Source organism: Macaca nemestrina, chromosome 2 (assembly GCF_043159975.1).
Source record: "Macaca nemestrina isolate mMacNem1 chromosome 2, mMacNem.hap1, whole genome shotgun sequence".
Classification (NCBI taxonomy): Eukaryota; Metazoa; Chordata; class Mammalia; order Primates; family Cercopithecidae; genus Macaca; species Macaca nemestrina.
Window position 1 is genome coordinate 53,560,504 of NC_092126.1, and position 22,060 is coordinate 53,582,563.

Genomic DNA, 22,060 nt, shown 5'->3' on the forward strand with positions numbered 1-22,060 from the left:
TCTTTACTATGACTGCTATGAAATTATTTCTTAGACTTGAAAGTAAGTCTGGGTTGACAGGATTGGTGTGATGGTTTCTCAGTTATGAGGCATCTAGGCTCCTTACATTCTGTAGCCCTGCCATCCTCATACTTGGCTTGCATCTCATGGTCCAATATGGCTGCTTTGTTTCCTGCCATTAACTCTGCATTCCAGAATATAGGAAGGGGAAAGGGAGAAAGGACGTGACCTATAAGGGCATGACACAGAATTTGTACATGTTACTTTTGCTCACATCCCTTAGGCCAGAATCATGTGACTGCTGGTTGCAAGGGAGGTTGGAAATGTAGCCTTAGGTTGGACAGCCATCCATTCTACTAAGAACACTGTTACTGCATAGGAAAGGGAAGATAACTGGTGGGGGGCCATGAAAAGTCTCTGCCTTGGATGCCTTACAGAAGTGCTTACGTGCGGACTCCAGAAACCTTCCTCTTGATCTGAGCCTATTTCTTGCCTTTCCCTTTCTTCCATCTGTATTCTTGTCCTTCCTCCCCTTCTCCCTGCCTTCTCATCAACAGCTTGGTTTGGGGGCCCAAGTAAGCATATTCATTCACTCCTGGTGGTTCTGATATGGACACCCATTCACCTATTGCTCATGTATTTCTACTGGTTCAGTCACTTGTCCCCCATACCCACATTCACATAATTGGTTTTGCAGCCCAGGAGATGTGGATAAGTCCTGCCTCACTTATTTAGTCTACTTGCGACCTTGGGTAAGTTGACTAACCTTTGTAAGCCTCATCTTCCTCCCTCTGAAGAAGGCATCATTGCATCACAGCAGAGTCCCTGCTTAGCCTACCTTATGTGACCATTGTAAGGATTCAAAGAGAGTCATGGAGACTTGGGGTTTGCAAAGGGTGAGGAGCCACGTGGCTGGGAAATAGGGCAGGGAGGGTGCTCCAGTGTGATATGTACTTTTCCCCAATCTGACCAGCTCCTTTCTCACAGAGGGAGCCCCAGGAATCTGCACAGGACCCCAACCCTGACCACAGTTCATTGGTTCAGGCATGGACTCTTATCCTTCACAAGCTTGATTATTTCTTTTGGAGATATAGCATTTTGACTTAAGGGTCATATAATGATGACAGAGTCCTACTAGTGGCTGAGGTCTGTAGAGAAACCACTGACATACCTGGGGTACTAGAGTCTTCCTTCCCGACTCCTGGAGGTCAAAAGTCCTCATACTCTGAGAAATACCTTATTCCTTCAGCACATTCATTTCTTTGCTTAAATTTGTGAGAGTAATTTCTCTTTCTTACAAGAGTCTTAAGTAAGCAATTTTATTATTGGCAACATTGACAAAGTTTAATATTTGGTGCTTTAGTCTTATAAATCTGTGCCCTTTTCACCCCCTCAGGGTGAAAGGTAAATTGGTTTCTTCCTCGTTTCCATTCTCTTTCTCCAATCAAAATTAGTCATTCAAAAATATTCCGACAGCAATCATTGACACTGTAAAAAAATTGTGAATTTGTAGATCTCTGCCTCTCCCAGAGTGACTGTGTAGCCTTAATTCTATTACAGAATAAAATATATGTTTCCCTGATAAAGAAATTGTATACATTGGGAAAGAGAGGAGGAAGTGGAGTTTCTGAAGAAAGTGAAGAGCTTTCAAGCCCCTACACCTCTGCTTAACATCATGTGATGCAGGGGGGCTACCTAGTTTGCTTGTGTGCTTGTCCACATAGGGGCATCCTCACAAATGTAAGTAGCCACATCACACTGCAGTACAAAGCAAGCTTAGCTACAGTGTGTGAAGGCAGAAGACCTGGCTCCTTGACCCCACTCTACTGCATTCACCTGGCTATTGCTCTGAGCCCTTTGAGGCACCACCCAAGCATTTTGAACTCTTGCATGAAATCTCCGATTGCCTCACTGAACTTTGGGTCCCACTTCTGCTGCTTCAGTTCTACCTTCGGTATTCTCACCCATCATCCACTTGTAACATTTGGGTGGCTTGTGTGTGTGTAATAGAATTTTTTTTTCATTGAACACTCATTAAAAACAGCAAGACAGATTTTATTAGGTTGCTGCAAAAGTAATTGCAGGCTTTGGCATTGAATGTAATGGCGGAAAACACAATTAACTTTTGCACCAACTTAATATTTGAGCTACTGCAGTAGGAGAGACTTCAATTCAGAACAGAGCTTGACTTCAAATAGAGTCTGTTCCTCACTCTTGACGTTTGATCCATCAGCAAATCTTGACTGCACATTTCCATGATACACATTTCTGTATCCATCTACTGTCTGAGTCCGACTCTCATAATCTTTTGGGTGAGTTTCTGTAAAATGTTCTCATTGGTTGATCAGGTTCTGTTCCTATCCCTCCTCGACAGGCCCCAGCATGTTGTTCTGTAATGCAGATCAGACTATGTCATTTCACTTCAGTGATCTGCTGGATAAACTATGACACGCAGAAGACCCACCTTTCCAGGATGTATGCTTGCATCCTCTGTGCTGCTGCCACAGAGTTAGCCTCCATCAGAACACCGAGCACCTCTCCATGGTTGGATAGATTTAAATCAGCATTGCCTCTGCTTTCCTCAGCTCTATCAGCTTGCTAAATCAACACGGTCCTCCCTAGGTGTCAGGATGATACTTCAGCTGAAGGCAGTGATTAATTTGACTTAGAATCTGGAGTATTTGCAACTCATGAGGTACTGAAGATATAGCTTTGAACTTCTGAGCAGGGAGCAGATTTGGAAAGCCCTCAAGGTGCCCTACAGAGAAACTTCCAATTTCTCAAGCAAGCCGTTTTAAAAATATGATATAAACCTTTTACTGCTTAAAGGAAAAAAGGGAAGTCATGCTAATATAAAAGAAGAAGAAAAAAGGGAGGAAGAAAGCTTAACAATGAATAGGGCATAATGAGGCTTAAAATACTGACTGCTCATCTTCTTGTCTTCTTGGTCTGCATGGTGGGACCGTGTACAAAACGGAGTTGCAAATGTCCACCTGGTTATGGCGGGCCCTGGACCCCTCTGCTCACCACAGCACAGCAGAAATAAATGCTCCTACGATGCACTGCACTGTCTGGTGGTTCAGTGCTCCCAAGGAAGCACAGGATTCCTTGCAAGCATTGACCCTGTAGAGATCTTTTGGGTGGATCCTCTTTCATGTAGTGGATAATCCAACTGTGGATTGAATCCTGACTCTACACAGTGTGGGCTGGGGACCCTTCTGGATGCATTGATAAGACATTAATGAGAGCTGATGGGCATGAGGCTTCTCCTTTTTGGTCACACAAGGAAATGTTGTAGCTAGGTACCTGGAGAGGAGAAAAGAGGGACCTGTGACAAGAGAGAATGCAAGCAGACATGTGGCATCTCAGACAGAAGCAAGGTGGTTAGGGGCACAGAAGACTGGGAGTGCCATAACTGTGGGAGGAGCTGTTCTCTACCATGACCCCACTCTACTGCAGGCCTCAGCCTATTCTAGAACCCTGGGTTGCAGAGCATCCCTCAGTGAACAAATCCTTTGCTTCAGCCAAGCAATCTTCTCACAGAAGCCTCAGGATCGGGTCAGCTGTGAGCTGCCTTGGTGTGGAAACTGGGATGACAGACTTGTTCCTGGGGATGCAGGAGGATTTAGAAACTCCCAGAATGGAAGGGGAGGCACTTGGGGAGTGGACAGGGCTGGGGAGCAATGCCTTGGTTCTCTACTTGGAGGGGCTTGTAAGAGCCATCAAAAATTGGAAATTAAGGCTAGTGTGACGGCTATTTATGTGCATATATATGGGGGCAGTTTGGACACATTTAAATTACTTTCTGATAGGTAAACAAAGTTCAGGAAAAGTTCAGTGACACCCCAGGCTCAGAACTGGTGAGAGGAAGAGTTTGGGTTTAAACCTAGTGGCCTTTCCACTTCATCAAGCTGGTTTAACTTGAATTTACTTACTGAGAAAACAATCTGTACTTTAGTAGCAGTATAGTTTCTGTGATTTTTGGAAACTGATTTGAGTTCTAAGAGCAGGGGCTGTGCCCTGTATTTTTCTTTCATGCAGGACACATGGTTGAAGCTTAATCAATATCTTATGAGTCATTTGATTCATTCTTTAGAACAAGCATCAGCATCTTCTCTTGAGTGCTGTGGGCAGTTACTGGCAAAGGATCAGGAAGATATGGCAGGACAATAGATCTTATGACTCAAAATAGTCACCTGCTTCAAAATGAAGGTGTGAAAGCTTCATCAGATTTAGAGTTAGATGGAAATTAAGGAAAATGGCAATGGCAGGAAGCTGACTGTGTATGGGAACCTCAGCTGAGGTTGGAAACAGTCAGTTCTCTGCAACAGAAAGGAGGATTGAAATTGACCCATAGTCATTCAGGTTTGTAAGTGCTCAGCACATGTGAGGCATTGTTCAAGGGAAGAGGATTTAGCAGTGGACAAAACAATTTATGTGATGTAAAAGCATTTTGAGAAATGGGTTATAATTTACTTACATTTCTTCTTATTCTCATGTAGCTTTAGTACTGTATGATGGTAAGATTTGGATTTGTAAAATTTGTATCCCTTGCTCTAAAAAACTTAAAGCAACTTACAAAGGTGTATGTGATTCTTGGAAAGATTATAAATTAGGAGTTGAAAAGATAGATGAGTAAGAAAAAAAATGGAATAAAAAGCAGCAGAACCTAACTGAGCCAGGAATAAAGCTAGTTCCCAGTACACAAAATACACCCGTGAAATTCTAGATACTGCCACAGGTGAGCCACAGATGTCACCTCAGGCTTTGCAGTGACTAATCCACAGTGAGTGATGATATGATCCATTAAGACAAACACATAACAACAAAAACAAAACCTTTCTTTGGCAGAAGAACAGCTAATGCCTGATACTGAGACCAGAAGGCAATATTTCTAAGTATCCTTCAGAATCAGGATGCTCTGTGGCGGTGCCACAGGACTACGTCATGAGCAAAATGCCACTCATGAGGCTGGAAGAGGTGTCACTTTGAGTTCAGCGGTTGAATCTTTGTGAATTGATATTGAGTCTCCAGAAAATAATGAGGGACAAGTATGCCATGGTGTAAAGTGAGTCTGTAGATTCCTATGGCAGACATTGCACATGTCTCCTGAGCAAAAGAATGTGTTGTGATTCACAGAACAGCTGGGGGTAAGGCGAGAGGGGAGAAGGTGACTTGATGTCTGTGTCCTACAGAGAAATGTGAGTTGTAAATTTGATCAGAATAATCTCAGCTCAGCCTAATTGGTTTGCCCTGTTCCTTACATATGTGTGGGTTTGGCCATAGGTCTGCTATAATGTGGGTGAGGGAAGACCAGGGAAAGGATGAAAAACCCTGTTAGAATAGAAGAGACATCTAGAAATATTAATAAAACTGCTTTGTCTGCTCACTAGAAACCATCTAGAGGGCTTTTGTTTTAAATTAAGGAAGTATCAGTCACTCAACTGATATGTTGAAGAATGAGATACACAGAAAAAGTTTAAACCCTATGGAAAAATCTCAATGTCTTTCTCTGATTTTATAAAACAATAAATTGGGTTAGAAATTGGGAAGACAACTTGGTCAGTCATGATAAGGCGTGAAACTGTATGTAAAGACTCCTATAAATGTTAATGTATAGTATGCAGAATCACATTTTTATTTTACCAATCATTATGGACAGTTTTGGGGTATCTGCCAAGCTTCACATCCTCTTCTGTGAGACCCCCCCAACAAACACACACGTGCACACACACCTGCATGTGCACGCACACACGTACTGTGCACCGAGGCCCTGCAGACATGACTCGTCCCCCCCTCACTTCAGTTGTGTGGAGCAAGGGTGGGCACCTGATCAAGGAGAACCGATCCAGAATTGGGCAGGACCATTGTGATTCTCCCTCCCCACCTGGAATTTGGAAATGGGCAACAGAGAGATTGAAGGATTGGAAGCTGGTGCTGAATCTAGGGGATTAATGTAGGCCTCAAGCTGAAGAGGTTTTTTTCCCCTCATGCTTTGAAAACGCACAGAAATCTGGTATGCAGAGAGAGAAGTGAATTGTTCAGAGGCACAAAGAAAAACAGGGGCCAGAACCATTTGGTCTTAGACACACACACACACACACACACACTCGTACATTCACACCCGCATGCGTACCATGCCAACACAGTGGTAAGGGGAGGAGTGGGAGGGAAGGCAAATTTACTTTCTACTGACTTTCCAGCTCCTGGATGTACCCCTTCGTGAGGCCTGAATGCACTTACTCCCCTAGTATCCTAGTGCCATAGGAGATGCTGCTGTATCTTTCCATTGGATCTCTAATTCTCATTCTCTCGCTCTTTGCTTAGGATGGTTTAGGTGGATATTTTCTTTCATGTTAAATACTTCCTGAACAAAACATTAAGTAAAATAGGAAGCCTTTCCGTTGTGGTAAAGGATAGAGAGGTAATTGACAGGACATGCGTGCATTTTCTATTTTTTTATATTTACGTATTTTTCAAAGGACATAAGCATATTGTGTGGGGTGGAGGACATCTATGAAGTTTGTTAACTGCTTACAAAAAATCAGAAGGAGTTTCTAGTTGAGAGTTGCTGCGCGCGGTGGAAGGATATTTCACTGGTTCTTTTGGATATGCTCTCATGCTCCCCTGTGCTTGTTTTGCTTCCTTATACTCCAGAAACCTCTGCTCAGTCCAGGTAACTGCTCATTAGCTTTGTGGAGAAGTGAGTGACTCTGGATCCAGGGAATAAAAGTGATTTTTAAGTTCAATAGTCACGAGTTTAGGTTTAAAACTGTGACATTCTTGCAGGATAAGTTTGTTTTTGTCTCCAAACTAGCTAGAAAATACCAAGGGCTGGAGATAGGCAGAAACTTAAGAGGAGGTACCCCTAGAATAAACCTAGAATCTCTGCTAGAACAAGTACCATTGTTTTCCAGCAGGAGAGGACGTTGGGGAAACTGAGTCAGCGACCAATGCCTCCTCATTTCTGCCCAGGAGAGGACCAAGTTGACAGCACACAGCAGGTCTCCTGTCCACCAACCTGCAGGAGAAGCATTTCTCTGGGCCTCAACATGTAGTCTGACACAGGACTGCGGCAAATTCCTCATCTGAATGCCCCGCCCCCTCGGGAGGAGGGAGCAGCCACGCCTTCTAGAGGGAACCCTCCCAGATTCGGATGGTGATGGAAGCCTCCCTATCTCCCAGCTGCTCTTCTTGATACATTGTTTTTAAGGTTTTTTTTTTTCAGTATTATTTAATTAAGTAACAGAGTTCTTTCAGCATTTTGTGAAAATTGAAACTCTAGGATTTTTTTTTTTTAAATGATTTCCTTTGTTACAAAATTTCATCAGATTTTCCTGTTATGGGCAAACTTAAAAAGCCTTTTTCTTAATACTATACTGAAGTTTTAAACAGAAACTAAAGATAGAAAGTCTTAGAGGATATTATTCTCTGTTCTCAACCAAAAATCAAGAAAAAAATATATTCTTACCCTTTTTACATTAGCTGTCCCAATATTTGGTGCCTTACACACAGCTACATCTGTAGGAGATGCAAGATAAATCCTTTTTGAATAATGAAAAAGGGTTTATTAACCCACACTTGTAAAGAATCTTGAAGGACAGCAGCATAAGCAAAAGTGTTTATTTAGTCTTTACTTATTTATGTAGACAATTCACTCTCAGGTCTTCATTTCAGTGGGTGATGGGTAATGTGACCAGAGGGCCACAAAAGACAGAGGCCCAGAGAGGAGCAAGTGGAGATGCTGCGAGGTGCACTGGAATAGACTATGCCTCGGGAGCCTTAGAGAAGCATCTCCCTGGCAGACAGCAGAAGAGCTTTCTTGGAAAATGGGGTCTTGTTGGCTAGGCTAGGCTAAATTAGGCTAAGCTACAGTCACAATCACCAAAAATCAGTGGCTTTACAGAGAAAGTTTATTTACCACTCTTGTACTCTAGTGCAGCCCGCCCCTGCTTTAGATTCCAAGGCTGCATGCAGCACCAGAAGAAGAGAGAGCTGGAGGATTGCATGGGATGTTTTTCTGGGCCAGGCCTGAAAGTGGCACAGGTCACTTCAACCAACATGTCATTGGTACAGCCATACTCACTTGGCCCCAACTCCAAAGGAGACTGGGAAATGTAGTTTAGTTGTTTGTGCGCCAGAGAAGAGGAAACTGGTGAAGAACACACAGAATTTCCGCAGGGGAGAGGGTGACTGCAGAGGAGAAGGGCAAAGGGGGCAGATATATGGCAGCTGTATGAAAGTCTATACAGCTGATTCTCTTGGAGCCTTTGGCCTGGGATGTGCAACAGACACCGTCCTTTCCTATATTAAGGCACGCTTTTCATTACACTTGGCTAAATAGAAAGATGGCAAATTTAAGTGCAAATCAGACAGCCATGGCATCCTGGAATCCACACTTCTGGATTAGCTATGCTACACATTTTTGCACAGGCAAAATTCATGATAAATTGGAACCTGAGGAGAGTGCAATGCCATGCCCTGAAATTGCATGTTTCCGGTAGGGCACTGGCTTGAATTACTTGAGGGGCCCAAGCCTCCTCCTCCGTGCACTCTCTTCCAAACTATACCAGAGGAGAGAGAGAACACTGCTAGCAGGAACTCCCAAGTCTCTCACTCTTCTCTGCAATCAGGTTTGTGGCTTACAGTGGGAAGAGTGGACTTTTGCTGAGTGAGGGGTGCACCTACTTGTAACTCATTCTGGCTACTGCTTTCAGAGTGGGTCAAAATCCCTCAGACCAAGATTCAAGCAAAGAAACAATTTCTTAAGACGCTTGCCTTTTAACTGCATCATAGTTATCCCTCACCTCACTTCCACCCTGGGGTCTCTATAAGCATGGCCTGATACTGTCCACTAGGACTGGCGGGGGAGAGTCTGGAGATTTCTGACTTGGGTCTTCGGACTTTCCAAATAGGCTAGTAAATCCCAGCTCTGAGCTGTGACGCCCATGGATGTGTCTGGTTGCCTAAGTGTGAATTTATCACTAAGTCTGAAATCAAAATATAATTTAATTTGGTTTACATCATTATTTACAGGAGCAAGAGGGCTTTTTCCAAGGGGGGATTTTGGCCCAGAAGCAGAGATCCCAGTGCTGCCCAGTCTTTCTGTCTACCCTTTACTCTAAACTGACCGGCATTGCTGTGTCCCTTGTCACTGATGGAGGTGGCCCATCAGCCCTGAGCCAGGACCAACTGCCATGTTAAAGGGGCTTGAGAATGGGCACATCTCTAGAGCAGATACCGGGCACTGAACTAGTACAGGCCCCAGGATATCTAAATAAAAGAGACCAGGGGCAGCAAGGCAGTTAGAGAAACATGGCCAGGCTTGGGACTGGTCTTGAAGCAGCATTTCTATTATAGCAGCTACACTGTTTTGACAACACTGGATCTTACTGGAAGGGGAGAGGGGGAGGAAAATTGAGAGGGAGGTTAATCTTTCCCCCACCCTCACCCCACTTTCCACCCTCTGGAGTCTATCCCTAGGTTCTCATTCAGGTTTCTCTAGGTAAATGGTTGGGACAAATATCCATTCTAGTAGCAAGCCACGATTACCTTGGAGCTGGTGCACCCTACCGCTGCCAGTGTGCACCCTCTGTCTCCACCAGGGTTAAGAAGGGGTGGTGGTCTCCTTCTCCTAGCCTCTTACCAGGTAAAGGAACAGAGGGAGAGGAGAATAATAGCACTGTCCCTTGCCTTGATTGTATAAATGTATGAGACTCTGGCCATGTTGAGAGGCACTGAACACCTGGAATGTGACATGGAAGCAGCTTCCCTGGAGGAACAGATGGCACCACAAGAGCAAAAGACCTTTGCAAACTGTAAGAGCCCAGATGTAAGCAGTGCCCCTCCTCTTCATTCTAATGCACCATCTGCACCTGTTTCTGCTTCATTCTGAAGCTTGCTCCTCTTCCGGTGAACACATCTTGCCTTGGCTGGGTCCAGCTGGACGAACCTAGGACGGTGTTCATACATTCTTCTTGCCATTCTTTCTGGCAGCATCATCAGCACTGATGTTCTTAATGATGACATGAGGGTGTCTGAGACAATGAAACAGGCTCCCCACCTGGCATGGTGTTTGCCTCCCCTGTGCCAGCAGGGGGCCCCGTGACCTTGTGAGAAGGCTCCCTGACACCTTGGGAGGGAGGGCCGGTCCCAGCAAAATGAATGTCATTCCCGGGGCCTTTGATTCCCACCGAGCGGGAGCCACGAACGAGTGTCCTGGCCAGACCCCTCTTCTAAGGGCTCCCCATAGGCCAGGGGACTAGGCGTTGCATCTACGAGAAGAGAGGAAGACGGGTGCACTGCTGGTGCCAGGTTGTTTCCTGCTTTATTTTGTGTGCTGTGTGCTCTGCAGGGACCTTTTGAGCGTCTCACAGTCCTGCTTCTCCTTTGCAGCCAGGGAACATGGTGGGTTTGCCTCTTAGGTCCTCATTAGATTTTTCAGCAGCTGCTCCAGCTTTTCTTTCTCTTTTTACAGAACAGAGAACAATTGGAGACTTGCTTTCTAAAGAAAAAAGGCTGGTGCTCGAAGGAGTTTTTCAAAACTCCAAGAAGACAGAGAGGGATCCCATGAGAGTGCAGAGGGTACCTGGTCTTGGGCACCTCCAGCCAACTCCTCACACAGGAGATGGTCCTTGTCCTCCCAGCCCACTCCTCATTTCCAGTGCTTTTGTACTGGACCATTTCAGCTGTAGACTTGCAAAACTGGGCTCTAGCCTGTTACCAAAAAGAAATCCCCTTTGCGGCTAGACTGAATTGTAGTCTTCTAGAAATTCTCCAGGTGTGTTTTCTGATTTAAGGGGAAAAACCAGCATCTGGAAACTCGGTGTGTTCTGATGTCTGCTGGCAAACAGCAAATTGACACCAGAGTAAGTTATTTCTCAGGTATATGGTTATTTCATCCTTGTAAATAGTTCCAAAGGGAAAAGGTGTTTTATTTTAAGGAGCACTTTCAAACCTATTATATGAGGGCTGCTGAGTAACCAGCATCTGTGGTCAGAGGCCTGGTGATCTGTTTGCTGTCATTCTCTGCTTTTTCGTTGGTGCTTTCTGGAGGACAGCAGGTTGAGGATGAAGGAAGGGTCAGTTCCAGGCTCAGCTGTGGCATTTAGTCAGCTGCAGATCACTTTGATGGGTAATTCAGGGAAAAAAAAAATTGACCTGGGTCATGCTTGGTGACAGCCAGACCAAGACCAAGATGACACAGTGATACCATCATAATCCCAGATTTAATATAATTTTCATAATTGCATATTAGTACTCAAGACACTATAGCTAGAAAAACAGCCCCCAATGAGTCATTTTTGCATCAAGTGTACTCGTAGAGATCATTTTTCATGATTCCTCAGTGGTCCCAGCAATTATCTTCATTGAAAGTACTGTTGTGAATGTAACTGGGACTCAGGCACAGGAGGAAAAATACCCTAAGCTTGGTTCTTTCTTCTTTTAGAGTTTGCAAATTTTGACCAACAGACATGGTTAATAAGACTATGCTTTTAAAAAACCTATATTTTATATTTATTTTATTTTTTAATTTTGTTAGTGACAGGGTCTCACTATATTGCCCAGGCTGGTCTCGAACTCCTGAACTCAAATGTTCTTCCGACCTTGGCCTCCCAAAGTGCTGGGATTACAGGTGTGAGTCACCATGCCTGGCCTAAGACTATACTTTAAACAAACTTTTTTAAAAAGTGGGTTGATACATTTTATAGATGTTCATTTAATACACAACTGTTTTAGGAAAGCGATTCCAGGTCAGTTTTCTGAAATCTGTGGCAACAAATGTGTGGATATATCAGAAATAGTATTTGTTTTTATTAAAATATATTCTATGTGCCTTTTGATTCCTTTTTGATGGAAAGGCATCTTACACTTTCATTTGTGTGTATATATGTATATATGTGTGTGTGTGTGTATATGTGTGTGTATATTATATGTGTGTGTATATATATGTGTGTATATGTGTGTGTATATGTGTGTGTATATTATATGTGTATGTATATATATGTGTGTGTATATATATGTGTGTGTATATATATGGAGTAACAATTTGTCGATTCTAGTCAACTGCCTTTGACTACCTGGGTCAAGCAATTTTCCACCAGATAAAATAACTTTTCAAAGCCTTCCTTCTGCTTGCCTTACTTTCCAGCCTGTACCCTTAGTACATAATTTGTAAACATTGTCATGGAGGGTCCTGATGCTTTAATGTATGCAGACTAAAAGGATATACAAAATTAACCACATCTAAAAGTGACCAAAGCAAGTCTACCCCCTTGTAAAATTATAGAAAGGTTTGCCTTTCAGTACATTAGATCTGCAGCTACATTAGTTGTTTCTGTGTCTTTAGATTTTGCGAAAGGGAACTGAAATCCAGCAAGTCGTATTAGGAGCCCATTCAGAAAATGAACAAAAAAGCAAATGAAAACGACCCAGAATGAGGTGGTATATTTTTCACTTTGTGTTTTGTAGACATAAGTCGCTTCTTTATAATTTGCAATTTTTTCTGAGAGGTGGTGGATTTTCACTTCAGAGGCAAACAATATCATGACAAGACAGCCACAGGAGCCTGCAACAGAAGAAACAACATGTTGGGACAAATATTTCCTGACTGTAAGGGCCAGGGAAGAGGGTCAATGTGTAAACCAAGGAAATCTCTTACCATCATCCCCATTTACATTCTCCACAAAAAAAATACTGCGTATTTGTAATCATGAGCCTGATTCTTCAATCTATAGGTAGTAGTGCTTGGGTTATGGTTCTGCTCTGAGTGAAGAAGATCTGTGTGTGTGTGTGTAGGAGTGCAGTGGGGGGTAAGGAGGTGGTTAGAATTACACTGATCTTACAAAGACTGGGAGATATTCCTCTTCGCATGATGTGAAGGCTGAATTGCTAGGCACTTTAAAGGCATAATGGTGGAATCAGGCTACAAAGCAGCCACTGCTATGATGTGGCTTCAAGAGAAAATATTTCTCTGTACTTCACAGCCATGCAGGATAAAGGCCAATCATGCGACCTCTTGTGAAAGGCCCCGGGCCTCCCTTCAGAAGGGTTACCACGGCTCCTTCGGCTTTCACTTGGCCACAGCAGCACAAAGGAAAACCTGAACAAAGGTAGCTATGGATAAGGTGTTGAGGGGGCACACATCTCTATTCTCCTTGTTTGTAACAGAATTCAGATTTTTAGCTAGACATGTGAGTGTCCTGAATTAAGACGGCATTGTTCAACTAAGGGTGGTTGGGATGTATAGGTGGGAAAGTCTTCTTGAACTATACAGGTATTAGGGGCCTGTCCTTTCTTCCCTGCTTCCTCCTTGCTGTGGCTGAAATATGGATGCAATGGCTGGAGCTCCAGCATACATTTTGGACCAATGTGGCCCCAGAAATGGAAGAAATACGCTGTGGAAAAACAAGAAAGAAGGAGTCTAAATCCCAGATCTTGGAGTCTCTGGACCAGCCCTGGACTTCAACCTCCAGATTTTTATGTGTAAGAAAAAAAAAATTTGTTTTATTTAGTACACTATTATTATTTTTCCCCTTCATCTATCACTCATTGGTAGCCTAATCTTAACAGATGTAGCTGTGATTTGGGTGAGATTGCTGGGGGACAGGGGCACTCCATACTGGCTGGAAGCTGGAAGCTCTGGTGAGTGTCTCCCCTGAAGATGGACAATGGGAGACTTCCAGATGGGTGGATGGCACAGGGAGCAGAAGCAGGTGGCAGGAGGGACCAGATCAGGAGCACATGGGATGACCAGGACTTCACAGCACTTCCACAGCCACTGTTCTACCCCAGGCCACCACAATAGGGTTCCAGTTAATAGGAGACTTGCTGGGATAGTTTTCTGCCTTAGGTGAAACCAATTTGGGTTCAAACCCTGATTCCTTTACTTATTATGCAAAAGTAGGCAATTTTAATATTCAGGTCTCAGTTTCTTCATCTATAAAAGGTGGTTAATATAAATAAAGCATGATTTGCATTTGGCATTGTAATTGACACATATAAATGCTTACTAATTGGTAGCTATTCGTATGGTTTTTATGGATTCCTTTTTTCTTGCAAGTCCTTATCATAATAGCTTGATTTAGGTCAAACCAATTTGGTTTCAAATCCTGATTCCTCCACTTACTATGTCAAATTAGGCAATTTTATTTCAAATCCTCAGCCCACCCCATATCAGGAACACCTGACTACATCAGGGTAGGCAATATAAAAGAACGTATCACAGTGTCTTTTTTCCCTCCGGATACTCTTCCACTGATTTTATGTCTCCTTTAGGACAGGTAAATGCTTTTTACTCTTCAGTTAAAGTTAATCCAAATATCCTAGGAGTGGCAACATAATGGCTTGAGTTTCTTTTCATTAATTCACTCATTCATTTATTCATTAGACTTATATAGGGGACAGTTGTGGAGATTTAAACATTAAAGAAAATACACATGGTTTCTGCTCCCATGGAGTATAATTGGGCGGAGGACATAATATCAATTACTAACCAATTACAGTGCATGTAATCAACGGGTAGTAGGGAGGCTGTTACTGGGAGGGTGGGCAGCATCATGGAAGTGTCCTTAGAAGGAGCCAGAAGGAGCTGTAGGAAAAGTTAGCTGAGCAGAGGGATGCTGGACTGTGTGGGGAGAGCGTTGCAGTCAAGAGGAGCTATCATGCAGGTGACAGCCCCCATTCCTTTCCCAAAGGTCAGGCTGGGTTTGGGGTAGAGGTAGAGATTGGGGGGTAGGAATGAGGGGAGAGGTGAGCAGAAAAGGTGACATCACATTTCTTCTACTTTAGAATTTCACATAGAACTGGCCCATCAGTTTAATCATCATCAAATAATTGCATAATGTAATTTTCTTGAAATTTCACTTTCTACTATCCTCAGAGTGGTAGCTGAGAATATTCCTTTGTAAAATTTTGTCAGCCTATTTTTGTATTCTAAGCTTAAAACCAGTGCTCTCCCCTGGCAAAACCGTATTATTGCTTTATTGTTAGATCCTAACAAAAAGGCTGCAGTGCTGTTTTCTCTTTATCTTTTATTCGAAAATTGTGGAGAAAATGCCACTGCTTTTACCATAAGAGCCTTCTTTGTCTGAGGAGATGGTGAATTTCAGACAGAAGTGAAACACTATTTCCTGAGCACCTGAAAGGAAAATTCAAGCTCGGTTTCCTTTTCAAGTTGTTAAATATTTTAAAGGTAGTACTTTGTTAAGGAGAAGGCGTTACAGCAAGGCTGTACTTCAAATTCCTAAAGTAAAAATTACTTGGGGTGTCATAAGACTCAAAGTCTTTTGCCATAGCTAATATTTCAAGCACACAGCCCCCAAAACAAAGTGTGCTGTCTAGTAGTAGAGAGGACAGTCTGATATCTTGCTCTGGGTTCTAGGGTTGATCACGAGGTCAGCATCGTCGTTTCAGGGCCAGAGGATAAAAACCCAGCCTGAGTCTCATAACCTTTCAGTGACTGCTAAGGGATAAGAGATATGAAGAGAGACAACTCAGTGTGAACTTGGGATATTTTTGCTTCTCTCTGTCCATAGCTCTAAAAAAGACATGGGATCAAGGATAACTATTTATGACTTATGGACCAAAAGATACACATGAAGAGTTTCTCTTTGTGGCATGGCTGCTAAGGCTATAAAAGAAGTGTGTAAGGAATATGAGTGATGTGAGAATAGGACTAAACCTACCCACTTCCAGTACGACCCTTTGAATCCAGCAAGAGGGTCTCCTGCTTTGTGCTCCACATTTAAAGGGTTCTGCTCTGTCTCTGTTCTGGAGAGGTTCCTTCCCATAGCACAAGGAATCCTTGAAGTCAATAGAACATACCCATCTGGCGTGCCCAACTCACATTTTAGTCCATACTCCTGGGACCCTGGAATTTACTTCATAAATAGCCCTGAGCCCATTTTCAAGGCCTATGTGGTCATTTCTCCTGGGTCAGTCCTCTCAGGGTCAAACGGTGGCTGAGGAATAGCTGTTTCAAGAGGCATGGTCAGAGCTTGGATACATGGTACAGTGTCCACACTCATATGCTTCAGGTTCTTTACCGTGTGCAGTGGAGCCAGGCAGGGGAAGAGAAGTGGGTTTTCATTCATACTCTTGCCCAAGACTTCACAAATGGTAGGATCAGTCCTACATGTCTCTCTCCTCTTTTTCCCAGTTATCCATGTACACCAAGAGCCCAAATCCACATGGTGCCATTTGGACAGATTCCTTATGTGTCTGTCCATCTGACCAACACTGCTCCTGCTCCCAAGAAAGGTTAGAATAAACCAGGACTTTGAAAAGCCTGCCAAACCTTGCTGGGGCTATAATTTGGAGTATAACCAGGCACAAGGCCCAGGTTTTGCTGCCCAGTGTCTTACTCAATGACCTACAGCCATTTTTCCTTTCATCCGTCTGATTTCCCCACCATCTGGCTGGTGCTGTAGGTTTTTTTTCTTCCTTTTAATGACTTTGATTACTGAGTTAATTTCTGACTGAATAGGATAGCTGAGTTATAGGGCTGTCACACCATGAATGATCAGTCAATTAACAAACGTTTGTAATGTGCTAGACACTGCACATTCATGACTCTCCTCTGACAGCTGTCTGAGACTGCAGAATTGAGCACCGGTCTCCCCCAGTCCTTACTATATGTGAACGTAGGACACAGCCATTGAGAGTTGCTTCTTCATCCCTGCGTGACCCCGAGGGCATCTACGCTTTTATGAGTGGGAACACCCTGCCAGGATCTGTGAGAGTCCAGAAGTACTATAGGTTTGGGTCCTCGAAGGGGAAGAAATCTCTGAAATGTTATCCTATTATCAGTAAGATCGTATTTTGGGAAATATTAAATTGGAATTTCAATTCCATTTAAAGTAATGATCAACATTTTCAGAAAGCTTTCAACACATCATCTTCAATTGTCTTATAGGTGACAGATATTAGGGGCATTTCATTGCCAATATAGAATGATAAATTGATAATTTCCTTTTCAAGGAATATTGAAAGATGATAAATGGGTGTGGGAAAGCCACAACTTTACAAGTGTAGGTGTTAATTTTCTCTAAAATTATGCCAATGTCACTTGAAAGTTGGTAATTGAAAGTAAGGTCACCAGCAATAATTTCTTCCCCCAATAGAAGTTGTTCTGAGTCTACACTGCTCCAGAGACCGATGGCTACCATCTAGAAAGGGACAGAGCGACAAGTGAAGAGAGTTAATACCAAAGAGTAGATTTTGAGATTGTGATGGCAAGCAATTTGGTCATGTGTTTCCAAAGGATAGATGTAGATGAAGGAATAACACCACTGGGTCTAGCCTTTTCACTTTATCTTCTGTAATGGAAAGTTGAAGAGCCCATATCTAACCTAAGTTTTACAGATGTTATGTTATTGAGAAGGATGATTAATGCAAAGAAGAAATGATCTAAAAATACAATGTCTATCTAATTTGAATTTATTTTCAGAAATATGTCTGAAAATATGACATTTTCAGAAGAATGTCATTTGTTACCAGAAAATATTTAGCTACTTCTGTTTTATTCATTTATTCAACAACTATTTATTGAGTGCCTATTGCACTGTTGTGGGAACTGGGGGTACAGCACTAAATGAAACAGGTAAAAATCCCTTTCTTCACAGAGCTCTCAGTGATGGAGACAATGGAAAAAGAGGGAGAGGCAATAACTTGATAAGTACATTCAATAGTTTATCAGAGTGTGATATATATTAAGGAGAATAAAACAAAGCAGAGAAGGGGGATAGGAAGGCTGGGGAGGGATGGCCAGGGGAGGCCTCATAGGGAAGATAACATTTAAGTGCATCTTGAGAGAAGTGAGGGAGTGAGAAGGTAGATATTTGGAGGAAGATTATTTCAGGCTGAAGGAAGAGTGAATGCAAAGGAAGTAGGTGGTTTGAGTGAAGAGGGGAGGAAGGTAAGGGATAGAAATAGGTGAGCTGTCTGTGTGTATTTCTGAAGTAGATACATCAAGTGGTGCTTTGGAGACCATAGCAAGGACTTGGGTTGTGACTCTAAATGAAACAGGAGGGAAGACATACATTCTGAGTAGGGCAAGAATCTCTTTGCAACTGTGATAGAAAATGATTAAGCATTTCCTTGCACAAGGTCATGGCTGGGCCATGTACAAAATAGATGAAACACGGTCCTCCTACCACACCGTGGACATGAATGACCTGGAATGTGATTCCTCACAACACTGCCCATTCAGCCACTTCCCTGCATACGAAAATGAAATTCTTTGCCCACTGCCAACATCAGCTGTCTAACATTACTTCTCTTTTCCTTCTGTGGCCTCTTTTCTAAGTTCTGTTCTGAGAAACTAGCAGAATATTTTCATTGCTGGGTTTTCCTGCCACAAATCCTTTATCCTTCATCAGGCTCTGTGGCTTTGATGACTGGACATCCCTGTATCTCTTTCTTGAACTTCTGAAAAAGTGCGCCTCCATAAGGATTGGCGTGGAGATGAGATGCAGATTTTTTTTCACCACCATTTGCAGAATAATGTGCCCCAGACATATTTCAGAGTCCAGGTTATTATTAATACTGAAACTGATATATAATGTAAGTGTTCTATTTTTAAACTGTTCTTTGTTTTCTTGTCTTTGTGTATATGAATGTGCTTATGTTCCATGCCATAGCTGTAATTATCATAATTAGTTAGGCCCATACTAGGAGCATCCTCTTTTTAAAGAAAGGCAGCAATTTTGTTTGCCTTGCTTGCATAACTCATAGCAGACACTATATGTAAGAGAAGGCATAACTCCTGATGCTATATGTAAGAGAAGCTATACGTAAGAAATGCTATATATAAGAGAATAATTATAATCATTGCAAATGGTAACAAATACAATTTGCAATAAGTTCACATTTTGGTGGCTTTTATCACCTCCAAAAGGCCTGAACCAATACTTTTCATGTCATTCTCAGAGAGTATTCATAGAACTACTAGGATGTTCTACCACTGACCCATGTCAAGTCTGCCAGCTGGCCTACTCTCATCTACATGCAGATCTAGGTAAGGCTCTCTCCCGTCAACTGGAAAACATCTAGAATGGAATATATAAAAGGCCCCCACTCAAATATCAATGCTGCAACTGAAAACTGTGAATCTAATTGCTTCTATATTCAGCTCCCTCTTTTTTGGTTCTCTCTCTTCCTCTACCTCCTTAAGTTCTCTCTCTCTCTCTCTCTTTCTCCCACTGTATTATAAATCTTGAGGGAAGTTTTTTCACCCCCTTTTCCCTATTCTGCCTTCTCCTGCCCGCACCTCTATTATAGGTAGCCCACTTTACACAAAGCTCACTGCTGACTGGTACCCTTAAAACATTCCCTCTGGGACACCCATAATATCCCAGTTTTCCTTTTTCCTCTTTCTCTTTGGACATTGCTACTCCGTGTCTTTTGCTGGCTTCTCCTCCTCCTCAACCAAAAAATTAACTGTCAGTGTTCTTCAGGAATTGGTCGTAGGCCAGCTTTTATCTATGTACGTTCTCTCCCTAGGTGATCTCATCCAATTTTATTGCTTTACATAATATCTATATCCTAATAATGCCCACATTTATGTCTTTCTTCTAGACCTCTTCACTGAACTCCAGATTCATGTAACTGACTATTTACTTGACATCTCCACTTGGTGGTCTCATAGCATCTCAGACTTGACGTGCCCCAAATGGAACACATGATTTTTAGTGCTGAGTTCTTCTCCCCACCTTTTTCTTGTCCTAAACAGCAAGCCTGCTCCTCCCTTGTCTTATCCATAATGCCACCACTATTTATTAGTTGCATAAGCTACCTGAAAAATATTTTGAATGTACTTTCAGAATGTTTTTAGAATCCATTCATCTTTTTTCACCTCCAATGCGATAGTATTGTCTTTCACCAGACATTTCTTAAAGAGGTAAATCAGCTATCAGACATCTCTTTAAAATCTTTCAAAAGCTTTTCATTGCAATTAGAATCAGTTCTAAAAGACTTACCATGGTTAATATTTAAGGTCCAACATTAACTGGTATGAACTGATCTCTCTAACCTCATTTTTTCCTTGTGCTACTTCCCCCTCACTACCCAGCCCCTAGCCATGTTGGCCTTCTTTTGGTTCCTACAGCAAGCAGATCTCTTTCCCTAGAGTCTTCAGTGTGCTTCCTCTTCTACTTGGGATGTTCTGTGAAGGTTCTCAGTTCTTTCTTAGCTTTAGAACTCAGCTATTGGAGCAGTATTCCCTGACCACCATATCAAAGCCAGACCTCTGCTATCATTCTCTTTCATAGCAACTTGTTTATCACCCTCATTGTAATTATTGCAAACTATAATAACTTAATCATTTATGTACACTTTTGAAATTAGATGAGCTTTAAAAGGTATCCGATAGATGATTTACCTCTTTAAGAAATGTCTGGTGAAAGGCCATACTATTGCATATTATAGCAACATGTTTATCACCCTTATTGTAATTATTGCAATCTGTAATCACTTAATTATTGAAATACACTTTTGTTTGACTCTCCCACTAGACTACAAGCTCCATGAAGACAGCACTGTGTGCCTGATTCACTGTGGGATCACCAGTGCCTATTATAATGATTGGCACATAGTGGGCACTCGGCCAATGTTTGACAAATATGTGAAATATATTCACCTATATTACAACCCTGAGCACCGGCTACAAATTAGAATGACTCCAGAGAGCTTAAGGTAAAATAGCAGTGCCCAAGCCCTACCCCCAGAGACAATAATTTAATGAGTGTTGTGTGAGACCCGAGATCAGTCATTTTAGAAAGTTATTCAGATAATTCTAATGTACAGTCAAAGAAGAGAATCACTGCCCAAAATGAACTATGGGGGATGATGAAGGTCTTACTAAAATCCTACCTTGGGAAAAAGACTTCTCAGCACCAGTTTGTAAATGACAAGATGAGAAAGAGCAAACTGGCTGACTTGCATGGGTTTCATGCAACAATATTACATGGAGAATGCTGAGGAATATGAGTTAAACTGGAGGCTGTGAGAGTGGAAGAAATGTCTTGTTCAGGAGGCAACAGAATATGAAGCCATAAGTATGAGTGAGCTGTGTGACTGAAGCCATTGCTGGCCTGGTCCAATGGGTTGCTTTCTTTCCTTTTCTACCTGCTGGGTCTGGCATGCACCACATCGGGAGACAAAAGGAGATGCCCATAGCAGTACTCTGGGCAGTGTGGAAAGTTCCAGATAGACAATTGGGAGGACTTCTTTTCCCTTCCCTTCCCTTTCCCCCTTCTGCATGCCCCAGGATGCCAAGTCTTGGGTGCCCATCCAACAGAGAAGTAGACAGTTGAAGAAATGACCGTAGAATGACTTCAGCACAAGGATAGGGGGAAGCTTAGGGAAGCTGGATGTGAGTGGGGAGGAGAAAAAGAGAAAAGAGGTCCAAGGAGGAAAGCATTTTTCTTCTCTGCTGACAGTGAGCACTGCCACCTGGGCAGCACACACTGGCGAGAGAAACAAGGGAGGAGAACCAGTCGGTGGAAGAGAGCTGACCTCTGGCGTCTCTTATTGGAATGTGACTCGTACGTGAAATAAAGGACCCCTAATGCAGTCTCTGGCCTCTGAGTATGTAAGGCATTGGCTCACATTTAGAATGTTTGGGATAAGGGCTACAAAACCCTACCCTTACACAATTGGGGCTTAGAGCCAGAGTCTGCATGGACATTACAACTGTGAATAAACATTTCCAAAGTTCCAAGGGCTTCTGGGTACCCTATGGGATTTAAGGGGAATGAGGAAGTCTGTGATTCCAAAGTGACCTGTTTATCCCCAGAGGTCACAAACTGTCAGTCCATCTCACCCTCAAATGTGTTTTTTTGTCGTAACAGTATTTTTTTTTGAGTTATTGAACATTTTGATATTTAAAAAATAAGTATTTGCGGCTTAAAAAAACACTGGATGATCTAAAAACACTGGGCCTTTATCCTCTGCAAGACACAGATCTGGAGCTGGCTCCTTCCCTTCCTTTCTCCCCTTCTCTTCCTTCCGTGATTCACAAAACTTTATTGAGCCCAAGCTTTTACAACAAATTTGAGGG

The 22,060-nt window shown here is 42.6% G+C and overlaps 1 protein-coding gene across 1 annotated transcript in view; it reads right to left on the reverse strand.

Moving 5' to 3' along the window:
- Window positions 1-12,005: 12,005 nt before the first annotated feature.
- LOC105463693 (clarin 1) overlaps window positions 12,006-22,060 on the reverse strand; it is a 43,590-nt gene continuing 33,535 nt past the window's right edge. The window contains exon 3 of the mRNA XM_011710907.2: window positions 12,006-12,568. Within this exon, the coding sequence (XP_011709209.1) occupies window positions 12,303-12,568 (266 nt within the window). The 3' untranslated portion in view covers window positions 12,006-12,302. The remainder of the gene's footprint in view (window positions 12,569-22,060) is intronic.